The sequence below is a fragment of the Oncorhynchus keta genome, chromosome 4 (genome assembly GCF_023373465.1).
Source record: "Oncorhynchus keta strain PuntledgeMale-10-30-2019 chromosome 4, Oket_V2, whole genome shotgun sequence".
Lineage (NCBI taxonomy): Eukaryota > Metazoa > Chordata > Actinopteri > Salmoniformes > Salmonidae > Oncorhynchus > Oncorhynchus keta.
The window spans coordinates 30,053,525-30,077,236 of NC_068424.1; the positions used below are offsets into that span (position 1 = coordinate 30,053,525).

General features: G+C 40.7%; 1 protein-coding gene across 9 annotated transcripts in view; it reads right to left on the minus strand.

Annotated features, from left to right (window-relative positions):
* LOC118373166 (anion exchange protein 2-like) overlaps nucleotides 1–23,712 on the minus strand; it is a 79,277-nt gene that overhangs the window by 25,746 nt on the left and 29,819 nt on the right. For 3 of the 9 annotated variants that reach the window (XM_035759233.2, XM_052505401.1, XM_052505398.1), the window contains exons 2-4: nucleotides 21,362–21,507; nucleotides 18,078–18,131; nucleotides 9,744–9,931 (exon numbers count right to left, since the gene is read on the minus strand). In XM_035759233.2, coding sequence (XP_035615126.1) covers nucleotides 9,744–9,803 — 60 coding nt within the window. In that variant the 5' untranslated portion in view covers nucleotides 9,804–9,931; nucleotides 18,078–18,131; nucleotides 21,362–21,507. Of the gene's footprint in view, nucleotides 1–371; nucleotides 492–7,028; nucleotides 7,171–9,743; nucleotides 9,932–18,077; nucleotides 18,132–21,361; nucleotides 21,508–23,712 lie in introns of those variants that run through there. The other 6 variants (XM_035759259.2, XM_035759266.2, XM_052505409.1 and 3 more) reach the window with 4 other exon arrangements.

Sequence of the window (23,712 nt, forward strand, 5' to 3'; positions counted from 1 at the left end):
ACAATCAACACATGAATTCCAGTTGATGGGCACTTCATCCAAGAGTAGTGCTGCCAATCTTAACCACATACTATTTTTCAATAAAGCATCAAAGTTCAGTTAGAAAATGACAGCCAAGTCTACCTGAAAAACATCCCCACTCACTAGGAACTCCAGTAGTAAAGACAGCTTTTAGCCCATTACTGTGCACAGCGGTTAACAGTCAATCGCGACAGCTAGAGAGGATGTGTAAGGGATTGCCAGCGAGGTGAAACTATTTCCCACAACCAAAAACATGTGCAACAACAAACCATTACAGCAAAAGAACCAGCAATAGAAAGACAAAAAATATATGCGCTCCTTCTCTTCCATCCGTGATTTAAGGGACTTACCAGACTCATGTTTCAATGGGATGACTTGCGGTATGAGTGTTGGGAGTCAGGAGTGGTGTTTGAGGCAAGTGGCAATGCCCTCATCTACGGCGACACTGTGGGGCTCTGAATCGCAACACCCTATATAAAAAAACACAAGAATGAGCAGAGCCCTCTCCCTGTGACCACGTGATGCGCTAATCGGAACTGTATCTCCCAGCCTGGCACTAACCTCTCTCTTATGATTGTGCCGTGTTAGAATAAACAAGACTCTGCATTTATTCTCGCTCTGAGGACAAACCAACAGCACCTGAAAGGGCAAGCCGTGTTTGAATGGTCCTCAAACAATACCTTGCATTCACCTCCCTCATTTTAACTTTGGTACGTGTCAATATTGACCAAGGTACTTTAGACCCTAAATCTCTGTCGAGAGGCCTTGGAGTGGGATGGGGCTTGATGTCCTTTGGGTGGTGGATCATTCTTGAAACACATGGGAAACTGTTGAGTGTGAAAAATCCAGCAGCGTTGCAGTTCTTGACAAACTTGTGCACCTGGCACCAACTACCATACCCCATCAAAGGCACAAATCTTTTGCCTTGCCCATTCACCCTCAATTGCACACATACACAATCCACTTCTCAATTGTGACAAGGCTTAAAAATCCCTCTTTAACCGGTCTCCTCCCCTTCATCTACACTGATTGAAATGGATTTAACAAGTGACATCAATAAGGGACAGACTGACCAGGTGAATGCTGTGTCACGGAAAGAGCAGGTGTTCATGTTTTGTACACTCGGGGTATATACACTATACTGTGTATATACACAGTGGGGTCTGAAATTGACACCGTGATAAAGACGAGAAATGACTAAAAAAAAAAAATACTTCAAATACTGAGCTACATTGCATGCAAAAAAAAGGGAAATTATATTACACTGAACAAAAATATATACAAACTGTAATATGTTGGTCCCATGTGTTGAAATAAAAGATACCAGAAATGTTCCATACGCACAAAAAGATGATCTCAAATTTAGTGCACAAATGTATTTATATCCCTGTTAGTGAGCATTTCTTCTTTGCCAAGAGAATATATCCACCTGACAGGTGTGGCATTTCAAGAAGCTGATAAAACAGCATGATCATTACACAGATGCACCTTGTGCTGGGGACAATAAAAGGAAACTCTAAAATGTGCAGTTTTGTTACACAACACCACAGATGTCTCAAGTTGAGGGAAAAGCAATTAGTAGGCTGACTGCAGAAATGTCCATCAGAGCTGTTGCCAGAGAATTTCATGTTCATTTCTCTACCATAAGCCACCTCCAACGTTGCTGCCCAGCTATTTTCAGGTCTCTCCAGAGAAGTTAGATCGGGTTCAAGTCCGGGCTCTAGCTGGGCCACACAAGGACATTGAGAGTTGTCCTGATGCCACTTCTGCGTTGTCTTGGCTGTGTGCTTAGGGCCGTTGTCACCCCGGTCTGAGGTCCTGAGCGTTCTGGAGCAGGTTTTCATCAAGGATCTCTCTGTACTTTGCTCCGTTAATCTTTTCCTGGATCCTAACTAGTCTCCCAGTCCCTGCCACTGAAAAACATCTAGGGTTGCAAAATTCTGGCAACTTTTGCAAAATTCACAGGTTTTCGAGAAATCCTGGTTGGAAAACTCCTGGAATCAGAAGGGAATAAAATCGGTAAAACCAGGAATCTTCTAAACAGGATTTCTGGAAAACCTGGACATTTGGGAAAGTTACTGGAATTTTGCAACCCTAAAAACATCCCCACAGCATGATGCTCCCACCACCATTCTTCCCCGTAGGGATGGTGCCAGGTTTCCTCCTAGACTTGACACTTGGCATTCAGGCCAAAGAGTTCCATTTTGGTTTCAGACAGAGTTTTAGGTGCCTTTTGGCAAACTCCAAGCGGGATGTCATGTGCCTTTTACTGAGTAGTGGCTTCTGTCTGGCCACTCTACCATAAAGGCCTGATTGGTGGAGTGCTGCAGAGATGGTTGTCTGGAAGGTCCTCCCATCCCCACAGAGAAACACTGGAGCTCTGTCAGTGACCATCGGGTTCTTGGTCACCTCACTGACCAAGGCCCTTCTCCACAGATTGCTCAGTTTGGCCCGGGCAGTTAGCTCTAGGACTGCCCTAGGAAGAGTCTTGGTGGTTCCAAACTTCTTCCATTTAAGAATGATGGAGGCTACTGTGTTCCTGGGGACCTTCAATACTGCAGAAATGTTCTGGTACCCTTCCCCAGATCTGTGCATCAACACAAAGCTATCTCTGAGCGCTACAGACAATTCCTTGGTTTTGCTCTGACATGCACTGTTAATTGTGGGACCTTATATAAATAAGGTATGTTTTTTGCAAAGATGTTGCAGTCCACTATCATAGGCTATAGCACTGGCCAACTTTAGGCTTTAAGGTTCCTGATTAAGAAGCACCAGCATGTTTAATTTGTCGTGCTTCAGTGAAGACCGGAGAGAGGTAACCATGTTCCCTGTCGTGCTGAACACCCTCTCTTGAAACAGTGCTGGTAGCACACAAGCAGAGCCAATAAAAGGTAAACGAGAGAGTGGTTATATCCCGCCACCATGACAGGGGGTCAGCAGATGTGTCTGGTTCCTTCTCTGCCATATAGCTGGTCATATCGGTGTCGGCACACTATCAAGGGTACCGGGGTTTGCTTTCAGGTCCCGTTTCTTCTTTAAGAAGCTCACCATTCTTCTCGCATATTCGGAAAATGTCTTCATCCAGATTTATTAGCTGATCTCTCACATTTGACTAGAATCCAAAATGATTCCAAATGGCAGCCGTGTTTTTACCTGTTTTTGACCAACTGGATCTGATGAGATCGCTCCGATCTTCTGCTCTTTTCTGTCCATATGGGAAGACATGGTTCAGGTAGCCTAGTGGTTAGAGCGTTGGGTCAGTAACCGAAAGGTTGCTGGATTGAATCACCAAGCTGACAAGGTAAAAATCTGTCATTCTGCCCCTGAACAAGGCAATTAACCCATGTTCCCCGTAGGCCACCATTGTAAATAAGAATTTGTTCTTAGCTGACTTTCCTAGTTAAATAACGGTTTAATAAAATAAAAATTCAGGGCCAGATTTTTCTAAAATGCTGGTTTCGGCTATTGTTACCTCTGCAGATTATTAAATTAAATCATGAAGTGTTTGATTTTCGATTACATTTGCATTTATATCAGAGTGATTAGAAGGACCATTAGAGTGCCATTAGTGACTTAATGGCTGTTAGCAAGTGCAGTTTTGGAGTAGCCTAATTATCGTGAATCAACAGTCACGTGGAATTTAACTGCGGTTATGACTCGTGACTGCCGGAGTGGCGGTAATATGATCACCGTAACAGCCCTAGATGCTACAAGCTTGTTGGATGCATTTGCAGTTTGTTTTGGTTGTGTTTCAAATTATATTGTGCCCAATAGAAATTAATGGTAAATAATGTTTTCATTTTGGCATCACTTTTATTGTAAATAAGAATATAATATATTTCTAAACACGTCTACATTAATGTGGATACTACCATGCTTACGGATAATCCTGAATTATCCGAATAATGAAAGTTACAGAAGGTCAAAGATCATACCCCCAAGACATGCCTGGGTGGCAGGGTAGCCTAGTGGTTAGAGCGTTGGACTAGTAACCGAATGGTTGCAAGTTCAAATCCCCGTGCTGACAAGGTACAAATCTGGCGTTCTGCCCCTGAACAGGCAGTTAACCCACTGTTCCTAGGCCGTCATTGAAAATAAGAATGTTCTTAACTGACTAGTTAAAAAAAAAAGGTAAAAAAATAAAATGTCAACCCCTGTTATTGGTAACGGGGAGAGGTTAGCATGTCTTGGTTTCTTTGACCCTCTTAACTTTCTCACTCACATTTTCTTTTTACAGAAACATTCTCTCAGCCTTGTAATGTGGGAGGAGAGAACATGCACCATATAGGTCATTGAATCAGCAAATGGGGCTTTTCCACAACTTGTAATAACGTAGATTGGATATAACACTTGAATGTCCTGAAATGGTACTTGATTGAGGTGTTATTTTGTCCACAACTAGATTGGATATAACACCTGAATGTCCTGAAATGGTACTTGATTGAGGTGTTATTTTGTCCACAACTAGATTGGATATAACACCTGAATGTCCTGAAATGGTACTCAGTTATTAGTTACACCACAACGCCTCAACCAAGTGCTATTGTTCTGGGGTTAAACATTGGACATGTTCAGACCGCAATGGATTGTTAGAGGACAATGGCACACAATGGTTGTGTGGCTTTGGAAGACTTAAAAGCGTAAAATTAAAGTGCATTGGCCTCTGGCTCTGCACCCAGCAAGAACTGTATCTCATGAGTCATTGCATTTGAAGGTACTGAGTGATCAGATAGGAGATGAGCTGAGGAGATGTGAACATGCAGTGTGCTCTGCCTTTGTCTTATCATTGCTTAGACGGGGGGCAGGGTGAAGCGGAGGCTTTGTACAACACTTTGAAGGTCAAAGTGGAGGTCACTTGGATCGCAGAGTGACCTCCACAATGCCCTGAAGTGAGGTTGGTGATACGATTCTGTAGGCTGTCGAAACGTTGGTAATTACATTTTTGTATCTGAGCTCCTAGAGTGTGCGGCTCTCTTTTATTTTCAAGTTTTCTACTCCGCTAGCCAGCACCTCGCCTAAATAGGTGTGCGTTTATTTTTCTTCTAAACTATTCTGTAGGTACCATGAACACTCATAGTTGTCATACTGAAGCTTTACCCTGGTCGTACTGATGGTTTGGGGAAGCCTGCTCAGGACCTTCTTAGGAACCAGGTAGGTAGACAAAACTTATCAAAATAAACATCACACACAAGAAGAGAAATCAAATCTGCCGTGTGGAAAGTGAAGAGAGATACAGAGGAGGCTTTCTAATATCTAATTAGAGTTCCCCAATACAGTAAACCAGATAAGATTAGGCAAACTGAAATATTAATCTCAGTAATGCAATAACCTCTACTGTCTGCTTAACGTATACTAGGTTTGTTACAAGCAAAGTGAGTGTAGTGAGTACTCAGCTAGTCACTTACACAGAGGCTGTAGAGAGGATTAGAGGAGCCGAGAGGTGGCTGAAATTCCACACAGTCAGCAACACTCAGAGCAGAAGGACAGGTTAACAGTGGCGGATATAGAGTAGTAAGTGATCATGTAATACTCCGTTGAGTCACTGCATTCCTGCAGCAGCAGGCCAGACGAGGAGATCTCATGTCCATCTGTTGGAGAGATCTTTGAAGGTAATGCCTTGTGTAAATATGACCACTGTCTCTTTCTCCCCAGTGGTACCATCCGGGTAAACAGGCCAATGTACCTCAAAGTTGCTTCCTTTCACTTTTGAAGTCTGATTAAAGTGCCCACCAAATAATATTTTCTACCACTGACCTTGATTCTTAGTTGTTGACATGCAGTGAAACGTGAGGAAGTAAGCTTGACAAAATCGAGGGTGGCCATGCTTTTAAACGTTATTGAGGGGTAGACCAGCAATGCTAAAGCTTTCTTTCCCACACTGATTAAGTGATAGTGGAGTGGAGCTAGTCCTAGTGCGAGTCGGATGTCATCCTGTACATGCACCCGCCTCTGTGGAAGATCTTTGTCCATGCAGCCCATGAACTATCAAGGAACTTCATTCTTTATAAACAAAGAAATAAAGCACCTTTGATATTCTTCATGTAATAAAAAGCACTATATAAATATATTATTATTAATGTGATATCCCTTGCATGATGATAGCCAGTGACATTGGATACTGTCATACTGTGATTTAGGAGGAAGGGGGTTGGGGTGCGGGGACTCTTAATTCTAATCCCTTTACGAAGGACAAACAAAAGAGGCTGGCGATTTGTCATGCCAGACGCCTTCCTCTAAAGTTATTCTCTAATGGGGTCACTTCTAGGGGAGGTGTTACTCACAACATGCTGATTGTATAAATCCTCTCACACCACAGCTGTGTCCCAAACAGCACCCTATTCCCTGCACAGTAGCGCACTACATAGAGAATAAGGTGCCATTAAGGACGCATGCCTTGCCACTTCTAGCTGTCCAACACTATTCACACATGGCTCTGGCAGCCATTAGCTAGGAGTTTTACAAGACACTGACTGACCACATTCCCCTGCCGAGATATCTAGCGTGCTCCATCTGTTGACAGTCGAGGGGTAACTATCAGCAAATCACTGATTAAGACAACAAATGAGAAGAAATGTTGTCCTCCATTCACATACTCACGCAAACAGTCAATGGGCTGTTGACATAATCAAGACCGTCGCAGACGCCTTTGGAATTGGACAGTGCAACAAATCTTTATTATTATTATTATTAGTTGTCGCAACAAATCTTTGCAAAGTTCAGGTTTCACTTGTTGCACACATTACAACAAAATGTTGTCAGGGAAAAAAGGACAAATTCATTCAGTTTCGAACCCCATTGTGTTCACTTTTACTACAAGTCAGGTGTAGACCTATCTACTATATTTTTTGTTCAGCCTTTAAAACCAATATAGTGCACGTGGTATGTAGACATAGAACAGGAAAAGTCTCTTCATGTCCACACACATGGAGGCACTTCTAAAGGAAATCAATGCCCATGTGACTCTTTATGTTGCTGTATGTTACCCTGTGTTCAAACTCATAACTCACCTTTGCTGCTGTGTAAAGAAACTCCATCAAAGTCCAATCTCGTTTCTCACGCGGCATTATCTCTCGCGACCGTATTTTTTTTGCTTGATAAGTAAAAATAACTACCGCACACAGTAATCACATTTTCAACCTCTTGTCTACGGTCTCTTTTGGTTGCCTCCAGTCACATGACAAAAAAGGGCAGTATCTAGCGGCAGGAAGAGGACATCAACCCCAGTTTCACAACATTGACTGACCCTTCCAAAATCCAAATAGGATTATCTAAACTATCCTTAAACACACACACACACTCTCTCTCTTCCCTCTTGCATACAAGCATGTACACTCATCATTTGAACGGTGAATTATTAACTCAGAAGAGCAAGGAAGCAAGGAAAATTACGAATGACAGCTTCACCTCCAGTCAAATAGCAAACCGACATGCCTTTTGTCAATTTAACTATCAGCTTCGTGCAGATGTACAAGAAAGAAAACAACATCTGCAGCCATGAAGTTGTAAACACATCAATTGGATATCAGCTTAGGTATGTATTGACAACCGTCTGAATTCTCCGTAAGAGATTATAAAGACGCTTCATTGGCTGCCAGCCTTGTAACGGAGTTATATTGAACTCATTGAACTGACTAATGGGCTGAATCTGATTACCAGCAGACTCTATTCAAATCACAGCCCTCAAAGCCGTCCATCAACAAGCCATCTGTCCTTGGACAGGAAAAGGTTTAGAGAGCCCAGATTTACCAAGGTTAAATAAGGTTGGTGTAATGTCACAAAACAGCAGACTTGTCACACTAACCAGACATACGGTAGATAAATCTGTAGGCCATAATTAGCCATTACCTCCACTGGGATACCCGTCCATATCACAGAGTACATACAACTTACTATATGTTCATGTTTTGCATTGCACCTCTGCAACTCAGACATGTGTAGCAGGGACATTACAATTCAACTACAGAACTACCGCTACATTATAACACAGGGAGGTATTCAGGACATGAGCGTCCTTTCACTCTTAGTTGTTTATGTCTTGGAGAGTCCACCTACTAAGAGGCAGTAGGCCAGTCCTGGGGGGGTTGTCTAGTGCCACAGCCACATGATTGTGTAACATGGGATAGGAAGCAGCTGACTGAATTTATTTTTTTTGCTTAGGTCAGGGAAAGCAGGCATTTCCTGAAGTGGTGGAGCAGTGAGTGACGTTCTAGTATCTACCGCTCTTGCACTGTGTGTGGTGGTGCATGTGTTTGAGTCTACTGTACATGTGCATGCATGCATGCTTAAGAGGGTCGTGGGAGAATGTTTGTGTGGGTCACAAATGAATGCTCGGCCATAGACGATGCTCATTTCATTTTTGTTTGTTGTGTAAAGGTTAAAGATCTACTATAAACTCTGTATCCAATCTCAATTAATCATTGGTAGAAACCATAAAGTGGACGTGTATTTATTCCTCATTGATTGCCCAGAAAACATTTTTTCTTTCTTTGATTGACCCTCACAGCCTCTCTCAACACTACCCAAAGCAACTTACTCATCTTCTTCAGATTGTTATTTTGAGAGGACCCCAGGATGCTTTAGCACCGAGCTTCTAAAAGTACTGATGCCAATATGTTAAGTTGGAGTGCCCATTCTGCCCCACATTACAAACCGGGCACTGGAAAGGCCTGGAAATACAACAAGATATTTTGGTCCTAGTACAGCGTAATTTCTAAATAGACGCTGGCTTAAGAAAAGTGGAAGGAAATTGCTTGGCTTGGTGTAACCTTCGACATACTTGATTCCCCAAGCCAATCTCCACCCCATAAGGTCGTATAAGGGCAGCAGGCACTTCTCAAATGGGGCCCAAGGGAAATGGTTTGAAAAACATTTCATGTTTCAATTCAGAAGTCAGAATTAATAGAAATATCCCTAAACTTGCCTGGAGTCAGGGGATTTAATCCCAGTGAGGGCATGGATTTGTATATACCCTGCTCTGAGAGGAACGGCACAAACCAAAAAACACACTCCCATTCCAAAACACAGTGAACTGGAGAGGCTGACGAAGCAGAACTCTAGCATAAAGAGAATGTGTGTCACGTGTACAAAGAAACAAGGACGTTTGGCAATCAGAGATCAGATGAATGCCTTTCTCGCAGAGGACCACTGCAGTTTTATGAGAATATTCAATTAGCATAAACTAACACAATATATAGTCAGGAGCAATAATATATCAATGTACAGTACCAGTCAAAATTTAGGACACACTCATTCAAGAGTTAATTTATTTTAACTATTTTCTACATTGCAGAATAATAGTGAACACATCAAAACGATGAAATAATACATATGGAATCATGTAGGAACCAAAAAAGTGTTAGACAAATGCCAAGAGTGTGCAAAGCTGTCATCAAGGCAAAGGGTGGCTACTTTGAAGAATCTACATTTTTGATTTGATTAACCCTTTTTATGGTTACTCATGATTCCATATGTGTTATTTCAGTGTCTTCACTATTATTCTACAATGTAGAAAATAGTACAAATAAAGAAAAACCGTTGAATGCGTAGGAGTGTCCAAACGTTTGACAGGTACTGTATGTTGACACGCAATTTCTTACTGATGTCAAGGACTGTCAAATCACAGGTCTCTTTGATGACTGTGTTTGTTTGCATTGTGTGGAAAATGTTTGTTAGGATGACTTGACTTACTGAACTTGTATCACAGTGTGAATGAATGGACTTACAATGTGGATGACTGATGCCAAGGCATCTGTGACATTGCTGGGTTCATTGGGGTTGCTCATGGCTCCTCTCCTCTGTGGAATGGGTGCTGGTGCTGTGGCTGTCTGGATAGCTAACAGGTTTAGTGAACGGTGTGGCTTCAGCCCTTCTCTTTCTCACTCGGACTCAGATAGCTTTTGGGCAGCATAACCTGGGAAAGACGGAAAGATGTAAGTGCATCTTAAAACAAACCTTTAAATACATTCATATACATTTTTTTTAAAGAGTTATTTAGCAGACGCTGTTATCCAGAGCAACTTGGGTTAGTGCCTTCATCTGAAGATAGCTGGGTGAGACAACTACATATCAGTCATAGTAAGTACATTTTTCTTCAATAAATATGCTGTCAGCAAAGTCAGTGCAAAACTCAGAGTCATCTTGTTTTTACACAGCACAATAAAACTACTCTAACAAAACACAAAGGTCATGACAGCTTCCTTGTTTGGTTAGGAATATGATAATTCATCTTTGATTCCTGCCTAAAGGCTGGAGGTTGTCAGCACAAGCTCAGACTTAGACACAGGGCCCCTAACCATGATTAGTCACGTGTCTTGTTACTGTGTCCCTGTCAGTGAGGACTCCAGTTCTACTGTAATTCCTCACCACCCCCAAGGTCATTACAACCACTGTCTGATAAGGGCCAGATAAGGGCTTGCTACTGTTGAGAAGAGGCTGTGATAAGTGATGGCGCGTGACTGGGGCCACACGCCCTACCCCTGCAGGAGGACCCATACCTGCAGGTCAGGAGCCTTTGGGTACAGTAGAGACAGACAGGAAGCAAGGACAGACAGGGCTGGTGGTGGTGCAGCTTCAAGAGGTGTAACATCAAAGTCTGGTATGATCATTGTACTGCATAATATGCATTTCTGATGAGTTTTTGTACCCATTTCAAGATAACTGGCAGCCAACATTAAACTAACTGATTGTGAGGAATCAGATGCTGGTGCATGCTGTATAACCTACTCTGAATAATGTTTCCTAATGTATTCCTGTCGAAGAGAACATCAACAGAAAGCTTTACCCTTTTCAATCCCTTTGATATTCCAGGTGGTCAATGGTTTCAGCTTACAGAGAGCTTGGCGTGAGTCAAACATTGGCTCTGTGTGTCTGTTGAAGGAGATGCGCCGTTTCATTCAGACAGCTATAGCAGAGGAGATCTGTACGACACAAATGGAACTCTATTTTGTTTATAGCGCACTACTTTTGACTAAGACCTATAGAGCTCTGGTCAAAAGTAGTGCACTGCAACAGGGTGGCTGTTCACGTTGGGCCATTCTAGACTCACCGTTAGAAACACTGTCTGTTCTGTCAAAGGCAGCCTAGTTTTCCTGGCAATCACTATCAAAGTGCTTCACTGAAGCCAGGGCATAATCATATCAATGACCTTGTTTGCAAGAAAAGGTCCTTAAGAGGTAGCCTGGCTCATAACTTAGTACAGTCAACTATATAGAGATTAGGCCATGACGCGTGCTGTTGTTTGGAGGTTGTGGGCTGTAGAGAGAACGCTTTGTTCAAAAATGTTAATTCTCCCAATCATAAGTGGAGTTCAAGAGGGACAAGGAAAGGGAGTGACATTAGGGGCCGTATGCATCAAGCGTCTCAGAGTAGGACAGCTGACTTAGGATCAGTTTTGCCATTGATATCACAATGAATAGATTGCATGAACAGGGGGGACCGGTCTAATCTTAGATCAACACTACTCCAAGACGCTTGATACATAAAAGGCACAGGAAAATGACTAATTCCATGTACCAGAGATCTTAAATGATCAACAAGTCAATTGCACTGAGACAAGATATCTCAATGACACGTGACACACACACCGCACAGTTGTAATTAGGAGACATGAGAAAATTGACTGTCAAACTGCACAATAAGAACCAAAAACTGTTTTGATGCGCTTAAAATAGGACTTTCTCAGTAAAACTAGACCCCTGCTGACTAAGGAAAGGGGAGTGATCAACAGTGGGATAAAGTTAGAATTACAGTACATTGGGTTCCTAACCACACAACCATGGGAAACAGCTTATGCACCCCAGGGCAAGACTGTAATAACATCCATTATGATAACAATAGGAACACAGTAATAATACAAATAATACAAAGCCCCCCCCAAAAATGAAATTACAGCAATCACAATGAAAGGAAATCAATGCAGAGCCAAATTGCCCAGTGGATTTATCCAGCCATGTCATAACTTTTTCAGGGATTTGATATTTTCAGCCTGCAATCAATCAGCCTTCCAGACTTTTGAATATGGGACATTTATCATCCGAAGATTGAAAGGAGATGACTGTGGACTACAGGAAAAGGAGGACTGAGCCCGCCTCCATTCTCATCGACGGGGCTGTAGTGGAGCAGGTTGAGTGAGAGTTTCAAGTTCCTTGGTGTCCACGTCACCAACAAACGAACATGGTCCAAGCACACCAAGAAAACCTGTTCCCCCTCGGGAGACTGAAAAGATTTGGCATGTGTCCTCAAAAGGTGGGTGCACCCCGCACCCTGCATCCTGACTGGTTGCGTCACTCACTGCCTGGTATGGTGACTGCTTGGCCTCCTACCGCAAGAAACTACAGAGGGTAGTGCGTACTGCCTAGTACTTCACTGGGGCCAATCTTCCTGTCATCCAAGACCTCTATACCAGGCAGTGTCAGAGGAAGGCCCTAAAATTGTCAGAGACTCTTAACTACCCTAGTCATAGACTTCTCTCTGCTACCGCACGGCAAATGGCTACCCAGACTATTTGCATTGCCCCCTCGATCTTTTACACCGCCGCTACTCTGTTATTATCTTTGCATAGTCACTTTAATAAATCTACCTACATGTACATATTACCTCAATTACCTCAACTATATTAATGCAGTAGCATGTGCCCCCGCACATTGACTCTGTACCGGTACCCCCTGCATATGGCCTCACCTTTGTTATTTTACTGTTGCTTTTTAATTATTTGTTTCTTTTATTTGTTATTATTTATGTATTTATTAACTGCATTGTTGGTTTTAAGGGCTTGTAAGTAAACATTTCACTGTAAGGTCTACACGTTGTATTCAGCGCAAGTGACAAATAAAATTTGATAACATAACCTCTGTCCCAGGCTTAACTGCTACTGCATTAACATAACCTGAAGAAATAGGTTAAAGTGATAGTGCAAAATTCTGGCAACTATGGATACACATTTTATGTTCCTGCATTCCAGTATGAAGGTAGAGGTAGTTTTGTGAGCCAATCAGCATGGGAAATTAACAAGTCAAATGCTGGTAGATTTAGGCTGGCTTGTAGACATAGGCGGGTGGTCACTCAGAGAATTTGGGAGCAGTTTTTATTTTTTATCCAAAGCACACATGTATAAAAAAATAAAAAAAGTAATTAAAAAAAAAACATACATATGAGTGTGTGTGTGTCATCTCGAAGAGAGAATTTCAACACTCCAGTGGTGAAAGAGAGGTAGGGTACAGCATATGTTCAATATCTGGTTCAAACAATAGAGAAAGATGGAGGCCTTGCCTGCTTGAAAAGGTATAGAACACATTAATATGTTGTTTTAACTTTACAAAACATGTACATGTGTTTTAAAGAAATGTGGCTGATAACATTTGCGCATTAAATTCACCACCCTGGAGCCAATGCTAACTAGCATAAACGCAATGACTGGAAGTCTACCGGAACAGCTAGCATGCTAGCTTGTACTATCACTAGTCTATGATATGGCAATACAGGTGGATGAGGAGACCCTTTACATGAGCAAGCATTTTCTGCTTGAGGTTTGGTCATCTAGCCCTGTGGCCTCCTTTGCAGCCTTCTGCACTATTTCCCTTGCAGAGTGGAAGAGTACTGGCAAATAAAGCTATGTAAAGTCTTCCATTTCTCTAATCTATGTTTAGTCAAGTCACCAGAGTTTCCACAATTCTGATGTCACCTTAAGTCACCTGGTACACAAACCTTATGGTGACATAACTAACTCCTCATCAATGTCTGAGATTCCATTCTAATGCTATCACAAGACGTCTACCTGCTTTCACAAAGCAAAATATGGATCAGTGCTGTAAAATTACAAAAAAAATATTCAAATAGTAAAATATTGATTTCTAATACTCTATCAAATCAATGTTAGTTACCTGGGTAGTTTGAATCTGACAGGAGACGTGAAGGTATTTACAACTTTATGACACCAGTGGCAGAGTTCCATGAAACAACTTAATTGCTTACTTACATTAAGCAGTAGCAGGGCTCTACACTAACTTTTTTTTAATAAGAAGCACGTGTGCGCCTAAATTGAAGGCTCACAAAGAAATTTAGGAGCACAATGAAACATATTTGAGGTAATAAAGCAAAAATCCTTCATTTTTCTAGGCGCACTGGTGCCCTGCAAATATTTAGACGCATATGCAATTAAAATGGTCGCACTTTAGAGCCCTGAGTAGGCCTATTTGCTTCCCAACTTCCCACTCATATGCAATATGCAGTAAGCTATAGACGAAGAGTACACTTAAAGCAAAGCCTAACAGCTGATCAGTTTAGAGTAGGTATTGTAGTAGTATTGATATCTGCAAATTATTTAATATAACATGTAAATTGAGTCTACACAGTCAGTACCACTCAAGCTTATAAGAAGCTGTTGTAGGCTCAATCTACATGACAAGCCAATAACTCTTGGAAGCCTCAATTCAAGTGGTAGTAAAAACATGTTGTGTTGCAGTTGGACAGTTTAAGCCTTTAAATTGTGTGGCATAAAAGTATAGACCACAGATTACATACTGGCATACTTCAATCAAAAAGGCATAATTTCAGGAAAAGCAGTTCAATAAGAAATCTAACTACCAATGAAAATGCCATTCCACAAATAGACACTCAATTATAATGTGGAAACCTCATCGTGGACACAACGTATACTTAAGATGATTTAAGATTTTACTTAGTCTATGCTTATGCTATATTAGTGTATGCGACTCCTGTTTTAGGGACAGGGTTTATCTTTCTTGAAAGCAACTTGTTTTTAGATGTGGTTTTGCAGGGTTAGCATAGAATATGTAGGCTATAGGCTACATTACATCAGCATAGTGATAGCACTTCTGCTCAAGTGTGAGGTGTCCCTTAGATAAATCTTTAAGGCCAGCACCAACCTAACTCAAAATACACGGTGTTAATCTATGAATCCTCAATGCCTAACTCACAGAATTGAGTTCATCAACTCCAATTTCTAATGATTGGGAGGCTCCAAGACACACGAGAATGTGGACGAGAGGTCGACCAATTAAGATTTTTCAACGCCGATACCAATATCAATTATTGGAGGAACAAAAATGCTGATACCGATTAAATCGGACGATATATATCTATCACAACAATACTGAATGAACAATTAACACTTATTTTAACTTACTTTAACTTAATATAATACATAAATAACATCTATTTAGTCTCAAATAAATAATGTTCAATTTGGTTTACATAATCCAAACACAGTGTTTGAGAATAAAGTAAAAAGTGCAATATGTGCCATGTAAAAAAGCTAACGTTTAAGTTCCTTGCTCAGAACATGAGAAAGCTGGTGGTTCAATATTCCCAGTTCTTCAATATTCCCAGTTAAGAAGTTTTAGGTTTTAGTTATTATAGGAATTATGACACGTCAACCACCTTTCATTGGATGTTCTTATAGGCACTTTAGTATTGCCAGCCTAATCTCGGAAGTTGATAGTCTTGAAGTCAAACAGCTGGCAAACGCAGCAAAGTGCTGTTTGAATGAATGCTTACGAGCCTGCTGCTGCCTACCACCGCTCAGTCAGACTGCTCTGCCAAATATCAAATAATAGACTTAATTATAATAAAACAGAAATACGAGCCATTAATACGAGCCATTAATATGGTAAAATCCGGAAACTATATTTCTAAAACAAAACGCTTATTCTTTCAGTGAAATACAAAACCGTTCTGTATTTTATAGAACGGGGTGGCAACCCTAAGTCTAAATATTGCTGTTACATTGCACAACCTTCAATGTTGTCATAATTATGTAAAATTCTGGCAAATTAATTACGGTCACAATTCGCAACGAGCCAGGCGGCCCAAACTGTTGCATGTACCCTGGACAACTCCAAACAAATGTCATGTTCCCTCAGATATTCCCCAGTGGTGTAGACTATTCCTATTAGTCACCATAATCAACACTGAACAACTTATATACATACACAAGAGGAACCTTATCAAATACACTGAAGCAGGGCTGTCCATACTCATTTTGCCTGTCAGGCAGTGGTGTAGTGGAGCGTATAAGCCGTATAACTACTTTTTGTTGTTGTTGTAGGCATATACCATATCAATTAATAATTGCTGATGGAAAATATACAAATGTTTAGCTTAAAAATGTTGATAAACTTACTTCTTCACATGTTAAGAGCAGAAATGCAATTTGCAGAAAGACACCGACAGAGATGGAAATATCCTTTAGTAATTTCAAAATAGGGGAAATCTAAAGATGCAACAACTATCATAGGTTGCTAATATGACTAGGTTAATGCATTTGACTGCTGGACAATTAAATAATTTTTTATTTGAAAACCAACAGAACAGGAGAGCGCATATGAGGAAGTCTCTACAAAATAATTGCCTCCACGTTTCTATGGTGGGATTTTGACTATAGGCTACTTTGAAGCAAGGTAAGACATGCCTCATAATATGAAGTAAAACACCCAAGTCTCAAACAATTAAGGAACAGGAAAATAGCAATGCTAATGATAGGCCTAACTGTCTTCTGGTAGATGGACAGGTTTTCCCAAAAACCTTCTCAATTAAATGTTAACTAGCTACAAAGTAGCCTATGCCTACCTGGCAGAATTATGATTATTTGCACCAAACCAGTGGCCATTTGTTTTGCAAACTCCATCTCATGTGCGCTACAGAAACACAGCTAGCCAAACAGTGCTGTACAGTTGAATTAAAGGGTAACTACACAAAACAAAATCAACATTTCTAGATATTTCCCACACCTCAAGTGGTCACCTGAAGTGGTTTAAGCATTGTTGTAGTCTCAAACATCACATTTAGTTGTTATTTAAAAAAAAAAAAATGTTTAAGTGTGACTTTGAGAGTCAAAAAAGCTGAAACCTGGAGTAAGTGTCATTGGAGACCAAAATGTCTGCAGGTCCACTCGGGGAAACTTTACTCTCAATTCATTGAATTACTTATCAGACTATAGAGCACAACGCAACTCCAAACTAATTAACCTTGCTGTACGGTATTAAACTGAAATCACAAAAACTCACATTGAATGAAGCAGACAAAAACAAAAACACCCAAATCGAAGTAAATGGTTAAAAGTAACATGAAAACAGCCAAACAGGACAGGTTAGGTATCAACACCTCCAAAGCAAATGTAGCCTCATTTATCTGTTTTAATAGTGGGACTACTATTACCCTACTTGCACAGTACAGTTTGGGTTGGGCCAGACTGTGAAAGACCAATATGGAATTCATCATTTTAGGTCATTCAGAGTGCATCTTACTGTTTTTCATAGCATCTTTCACACAGAGCGCCTGTCCTGGACTTTGATGCTACCTGACAGTCTAGCGAAGAGATTGTATTGTAAGTCCATCATAATTTAAAAAAAGGTTTTCATCAAACCACCTGTCGGTTGCATTGAATCAGCTCGCAGTCAGGATCTGGCCCGCGGGGCTTATGTTTGACACCCCTGCACTAAAAGGTAGACAGACAGACTACAGAAGAAAACCTAAAATGTAGCCTAGGTACCAACTGTCTACACTTACTGACCATGAATGAACTAGCCAGGGGAGAGTTTTCAGAAAGTGAAAAGAAATGCCCAATCCTCCAATAGAGCAAACAAAGAACTCTGAGGGAAGCAAATGCATTTATCATGAACTCAAAATGCCATTTAGCAAACCATGTGTGTTGCTGAAAACAAGTTCATAAAGAGTCTATTTCGAGCTTTATATGACTGTGGCGGAGTGTTTGTTGGAGCCACTTAACTAGAAGAGCACAAACAGTGCGGACAGGAATATGATAGGAAATTATGATAATTTTTCTGGAGAGACCTAAACCTCTGCAGGTCCACAAGGGGAAACTTTACTCTCAATTCATTGAATTACTTAGAGCACAACGCAACTCTAACCAAATTAACCTTGCTGTACGGTATTAAACTGAAATCACAAAAATGAACGAAGCAGACAAAATCCAATTCGAAGTAAATGGTTAAAAGTAACATGAAAACAGCCAAACTGGACAGGTATCAAAACTTCCAACAAGTCACCACCGAGACAACTTCAAAAACCTTATACTGTACCTTTGTGTGCCTCCTGCAGGGGAGCCTGACATTGTAGTGCAAAGCTGAACGCCGCTGTGAGGGGAGACCAGGAACCGGACAAAGTGAAGAAAAAGAAAAGCGTGAGACAAAAAGAAAGACAGAAAGCAAGCTGCAATTAGAGAGGCTTTCTGTGTGGCTTTACTGGCCGTGGTGGGCTCCTAGCCTAGTTTATTGTTCCCCCAGATGCTCCCTCTCACACTAACAGTCACAGACTGATAAATGCAGCCTTCCTCCTCAGGATTATGTTTCCTCCTGCAGCCCGCTGACAAGTAGCCATGTGACTGGAGTCAGTGACGATTTGTCCGAAGCCTCTGAGTCAGAGGCTTTGGACAAGCACACAGACATTTTTTTTTAGATGCAATTGAACAGGCTATAGCTTATGAACTGAACACAAAACACAATCAACTACTGTATAAACATTATACCTCTATCTGGAATTTCAAAAAAGAAACAGATAACACACTTATTTCCTTGTAATAGAACAAGGCCAAAGTGATGGAGTTGTGTAGCTAATCTTGTGTGATGAAAACCGTCACCTCTAGCGTCAAAGTAGCAACACAGCCATAATGTGTGGTGATAACTATCCCACCAGAATAATACAAGATAATGTGACCCTGGATTAGGAAATACCTCAGCCTTACAAGATATCATTTTTATGACCTCATCATCAATAGATTAATGCAGGGAAGCAGTCCACCAATCTTCAGATGTCTGGCTCCAACTATATCGACACAGGCAAAACCAACAATAATGCTTGATTATAGTGTGCCACAATGGGCAAGCATTGTAGTAAATGCTGTAGACATTGACAATACAACATGAAAGAGAGCTCGACAAAATCTGGTTGCCATGACATACAATCAACTGGACCTTGAGCTGAATAGCAATTCTGTGCTGAACAATGACAGACGGTGGCGTAGGGCAGGGCCGTATATCATATTTCATAAAACGGGTTGTTTGGATCCTTGATGCTGATTGGTTGATATGCAGGAGTTGTGGGACAATAACTCTCGCAAAATAACATGGTGTTAATGTTAATTCCACTGTTCCCGCAGCCCAGGCAGGAAATTCATAAACATCTACATATTATTTGTCCATGCTATTTGGTTTGCAACAGTCGGAAGTTGTATAAACCTATCTGTCAGCCTCTACGACCTGTGCAGCAATCTCTCCTGTACCATGTTCATTCCTAGCTAACCCAGGAATGAACATGAAACTAATAATTCACCAAGGAAACCATAAACACTCAGAATTCCAGTGCTGGAGTGCCATTTTAGCTGGGAACGATGTGAGTGGGATATCCCATTCTCCACCTAAGAGGCAAGCACCAGCCCTTGGCTTCAGCTTGTCAAATGATAATTCCATTATTGCTTAATTACTACATAGGCCTACCGGTATTTATCCACGCACTGGTGTGGATTTTTATTGTACCCTCTAACAGTATTTTATATGTTGTATTTGTTACATTAAATAATTCAGTAAATGAGATAAAATCATTTGTTTTTAATCACCAGCAAGAAACTGCTAACAGCTGAGCTAGGTAACTTGCAAGCACAACAAGTCTACAACTTCGTGATCAGAGACCCCGAAAATCGTCGGGCTGCTGTCTAGTGGCAAAAGTACTATTTTTTTTGTTTACAAAAAAAATGAAATACTGAAAGACAAAAGAAACGTGACAGCGTGTAAATTATAAATTAGAACAAGAAATTGATGACATTTCTGGAAGTGAATGCTTGAATTGAACATAGCCCAACTACAACTGGAAACCATTGGTCGAGTACCAGCATGAGGCTACAAAATAATATTTTGATGCAATGTTCTACAAATAAGACTACTTTACTGTCAGTTGTGTCCTCCTATTATTTTTGGTTGAAGTTCGGTTGAACAGTAAAAAGCAATCAGAATGGAGAAAGCCCACAAAAACCAATTAGAAATCATTTGCTGCCATCCTAGGTTCATGCACTAACCATAAAGCATAACTATTATTATTATTATTATTCAGAAACATCAAATACTGTCAGAAATTACAAATATATTATATTTTCAGATATCCTATTAAATTACTAGTTTATATATATATATATATATATGTCATAAACACTCAAAGTTCCAGAATGGTCTAAAAATGGCAGCACAGTGTTCAGGGAAAATCCAAACAAGATTAATTGGAAGTAATGGTAGTAGAAGCATCGGTGATACATTTCCTGCTTTTAAGAGTCTAGCTACAGTTTCAGATATTATATGTTCCTAATTTTGTTCGAAAGTTGTTTTCATTGCAAGTTAAAGCTTACTGTTCGCTAGGTAGCTGATGTTAGATGGCTGGCTCGCTAGTTAGCATTACATTTATGATGTGTGTGTAGTGATGTTCTCAGAAAGCCATTTCACATTGCGAGTTATAACCTAATGTTAGCTAGCTAACTAACTAACATTGAACCTATTTGGTTAACTTTAGCCAGCTATGACAAATCGGTTTGTATTGCTGGTACTCTATGGATTGGGATTATGGGTCATTGTTGAGCTAGCTAGATGTCTGAACAAAATACCCCAAGTTAAAGCTTCCTGTTAGCTAGCTAGCTGACATTAGATGGCTGGCTCGCTAGCTAACATTACATGTACTATCTGTGTAGTAACGTTCTCAGAATGACATTTGCATTGCTAGGTATAGCCTAATGTTACCTAGCTAACTAACATTGAACCAATTTGGTTAACTTTTGCTAGCTATGACAATCGGTTTGTATTGCTGGTACTATATGGATTAGGATTATGGTTAATTATTTAGCTAGCATGTCTAAACAAAAGACAACACTTCGCAAGATGATTACATAACCCATAAAGTTAGCCAGGTGTGTCTGACGGTGATTATGGCTATCTATGTATAATAATGCCAAAATACTTGTATCTGGAATATGTCTTTGAGCATCAGTAGCACACGCCTGACTCTCCTCCACCAGTCAAACAAGGAGAATGGTCTAATGCCTAGCATCAAAAAGAGAGCTAACCCAAGCAAGCACAGCTTACACCTGAAGCATGAGGACTTGAAGCGAGTTGTGAAGTTCAACAACTACGCAGAGGATAATGCAATAGTATTACCAGGATGCCACCCAGGACACAAACACTTGGTGGAAAGCTGCTGCCATCCCATGTGAAAAAAATCAGCGGTGTGGTGTCTCTACAAGGAATCGATATATGTAAAGCATAAACAATGTGTTTTGATCATTTAATTTACCTCCAACATGACTGGCACAACTTTTTACTGAGCTCACATTTTTTTCTCCTGTTTTCCAGCCCCGATGCTCTGGAGCCTGGTGTTGTTGCCGCCAAGGAGCGTTCAGACTCAGTCGGGACCAGGTTTCAGCTGCTGAGACATCCTTCCTCCCATAGATGGTCTGCCTGCACCACCTGGACACAGCTAGACAAACGTATCTTTTTGAGAAGATCAGGGAGCTTTGTGACGAAGAGGCTATGGACATCATACGCCCTGCACCAAAATCAAGGGCAGGACAGAAACAGGCTCTCCAAATATAGCTTCCCTTCTTCATGCTTGGTTTGGATGGACCAGTAATCAGGACGATCTGCAGTGCCTTTATTCAAATGACTTTCTCCTTTTTATCCTGCTGCTCAGCCACTTTACCCTTGATTGTATGCATACAACTACCTCGTCTATTACCGATATCGTTATTGTACATAATGTATATAATTTTATTTATATTGACACTATCTGATATTGCTATTGTGCAAGTAACCGTTTAGCTTGGCTGTACCGTTTACAGCTTCTGTAGAGAACCATACACTTAGAAAATATTTTTAATTACTAGATATCGGGACACTTTGTTCACCTGGAATTTTTCCTTAATTGTAGGCTACTACTTGTACCACTTTTAGTCTTAATCTTTACCACAGTTCTCACTTTAGTACGTGACCTCACATGTGAATCCTTAAAGAGATGGGTGGGGCTGGCTTAAGAGGGTGTGGACAATGCTGAATGGGTGTAAACAAAGGAGAGCTCTCCAGTAGATACCAAAACATTCAAAGGCCAGCTTATCAACTTTCAAAGCAGAATTACTTTCCCATTGTTCCTCAAAATGCTTTTATCCAATGTAAAAAACACAAATTTCAAATTTTGCTACCTAAGACCGAATCAAGGTGGTTGGTCAAATTTCTTTCAGGGTTTGGTACAAACCGTGGTAAGTCAAATTCAAGGACTTCAGTACTTTTTCAAGCACATATTTATTTTCAAGGACCATAAATTTGTAATAGTTCAGATTAAGTGTTTCTAGTCGCCACCATATATCGTCACAACCTCATGAGGGGAAAAAACAAACAAACTATTTATTCATCACTATCTTACAAGTTCTACTCAATAATATATGTTTCACTACATACATGGAGTGGTAAGTCAGTACTGATGATGACTGATTTCCTTATATGTACTGTAATTCAGTAGATTTTGAAAAATTGTAACATTTATATTTGTGTACATAATAATATTAAAATGAAATTTAAAATATCTTTATATTTCACAAAATGTTAGGTCCCACAGGCTGTCCCAACACAAAAGGACCCACTATGTTTAGAACCCACTGTACTATTAACCGCTCTCCCTGCTTGGTTTAATTCTCTCTCTCGGTGTATCTCCTTTGCCTCGTTGATTGCATCCTGACTCACCACTGTGTCACTACTCACTGTAAAAATAAAATACATTTTGTTATGAAAACTTATAGTAGCCCATATTTTGATTATAGCTAGCTTAATTTCAGTCAACTGCTCCTGCTGAGGTCAGGCTCTGTTCAACATTAGCTTCCAACTTCATCCTTCTAGCCAACTAGTTATAGCTAGCTACCTGGCTAACAGCCAGAGCACTTGAGCTACCTAGACATCTGACTGAAATATCAGCGACTATTTACCAGTTGTACATTCATTTTTTGAGTGGCAGTTTTTTTCCCCCCGTTTGGGGAATGTCTACTGACACAGCAGGAGTCAAGGGATGCTAAAAAAAAAAAATCCCACTGTCAGCAGTGTCTCCCACTTGCCAGTGTAGGTCTGGGCTGATTAATTTCAACTCTCAGCCTGTCGTGGGTGGAGTCTCGTTGGACAGAGTGGTGAATGAATGCGCTGCAAACAAGGCAAAATACAAGGGAGCAGGTGAACATAATGAGCATACATGAATAGTTCATGATTCCACTCGTTCGCAGAGGTATGTGCGATTAGAACTCAGATCAAGAAGCCTTCTGACTGTTGAACAACGCTGGGAATGCAAGTGTGTAAACGATATTAAACAAAACAAAAAAAAAAGGGTAAACTATTTCACAAATAAAAAGATGAGTAAATGACATTAACGTGTTTACCCTCCACTACATCCCTGGATGGGTCTGGCAAAACCATTCATAAACAAATATCCTGCCAAGCAAAAAGGAATCTGTATTTGCCCGGCATTTTAGCTATCGATGTGACGTTTGGTGGCGCCTAATCAGTCAGTTCTGTACCTGCTTGGCAGAGTCGCAGTGTGGTTGGACTGGGCGAGCTTGCCTAGCAACCAGAGGAAATAAAACTCAGTAGTCTGCGAGGAAATGAATTCACAAGACCAATAAATGTTTCTAATATTCTTCATATTAGA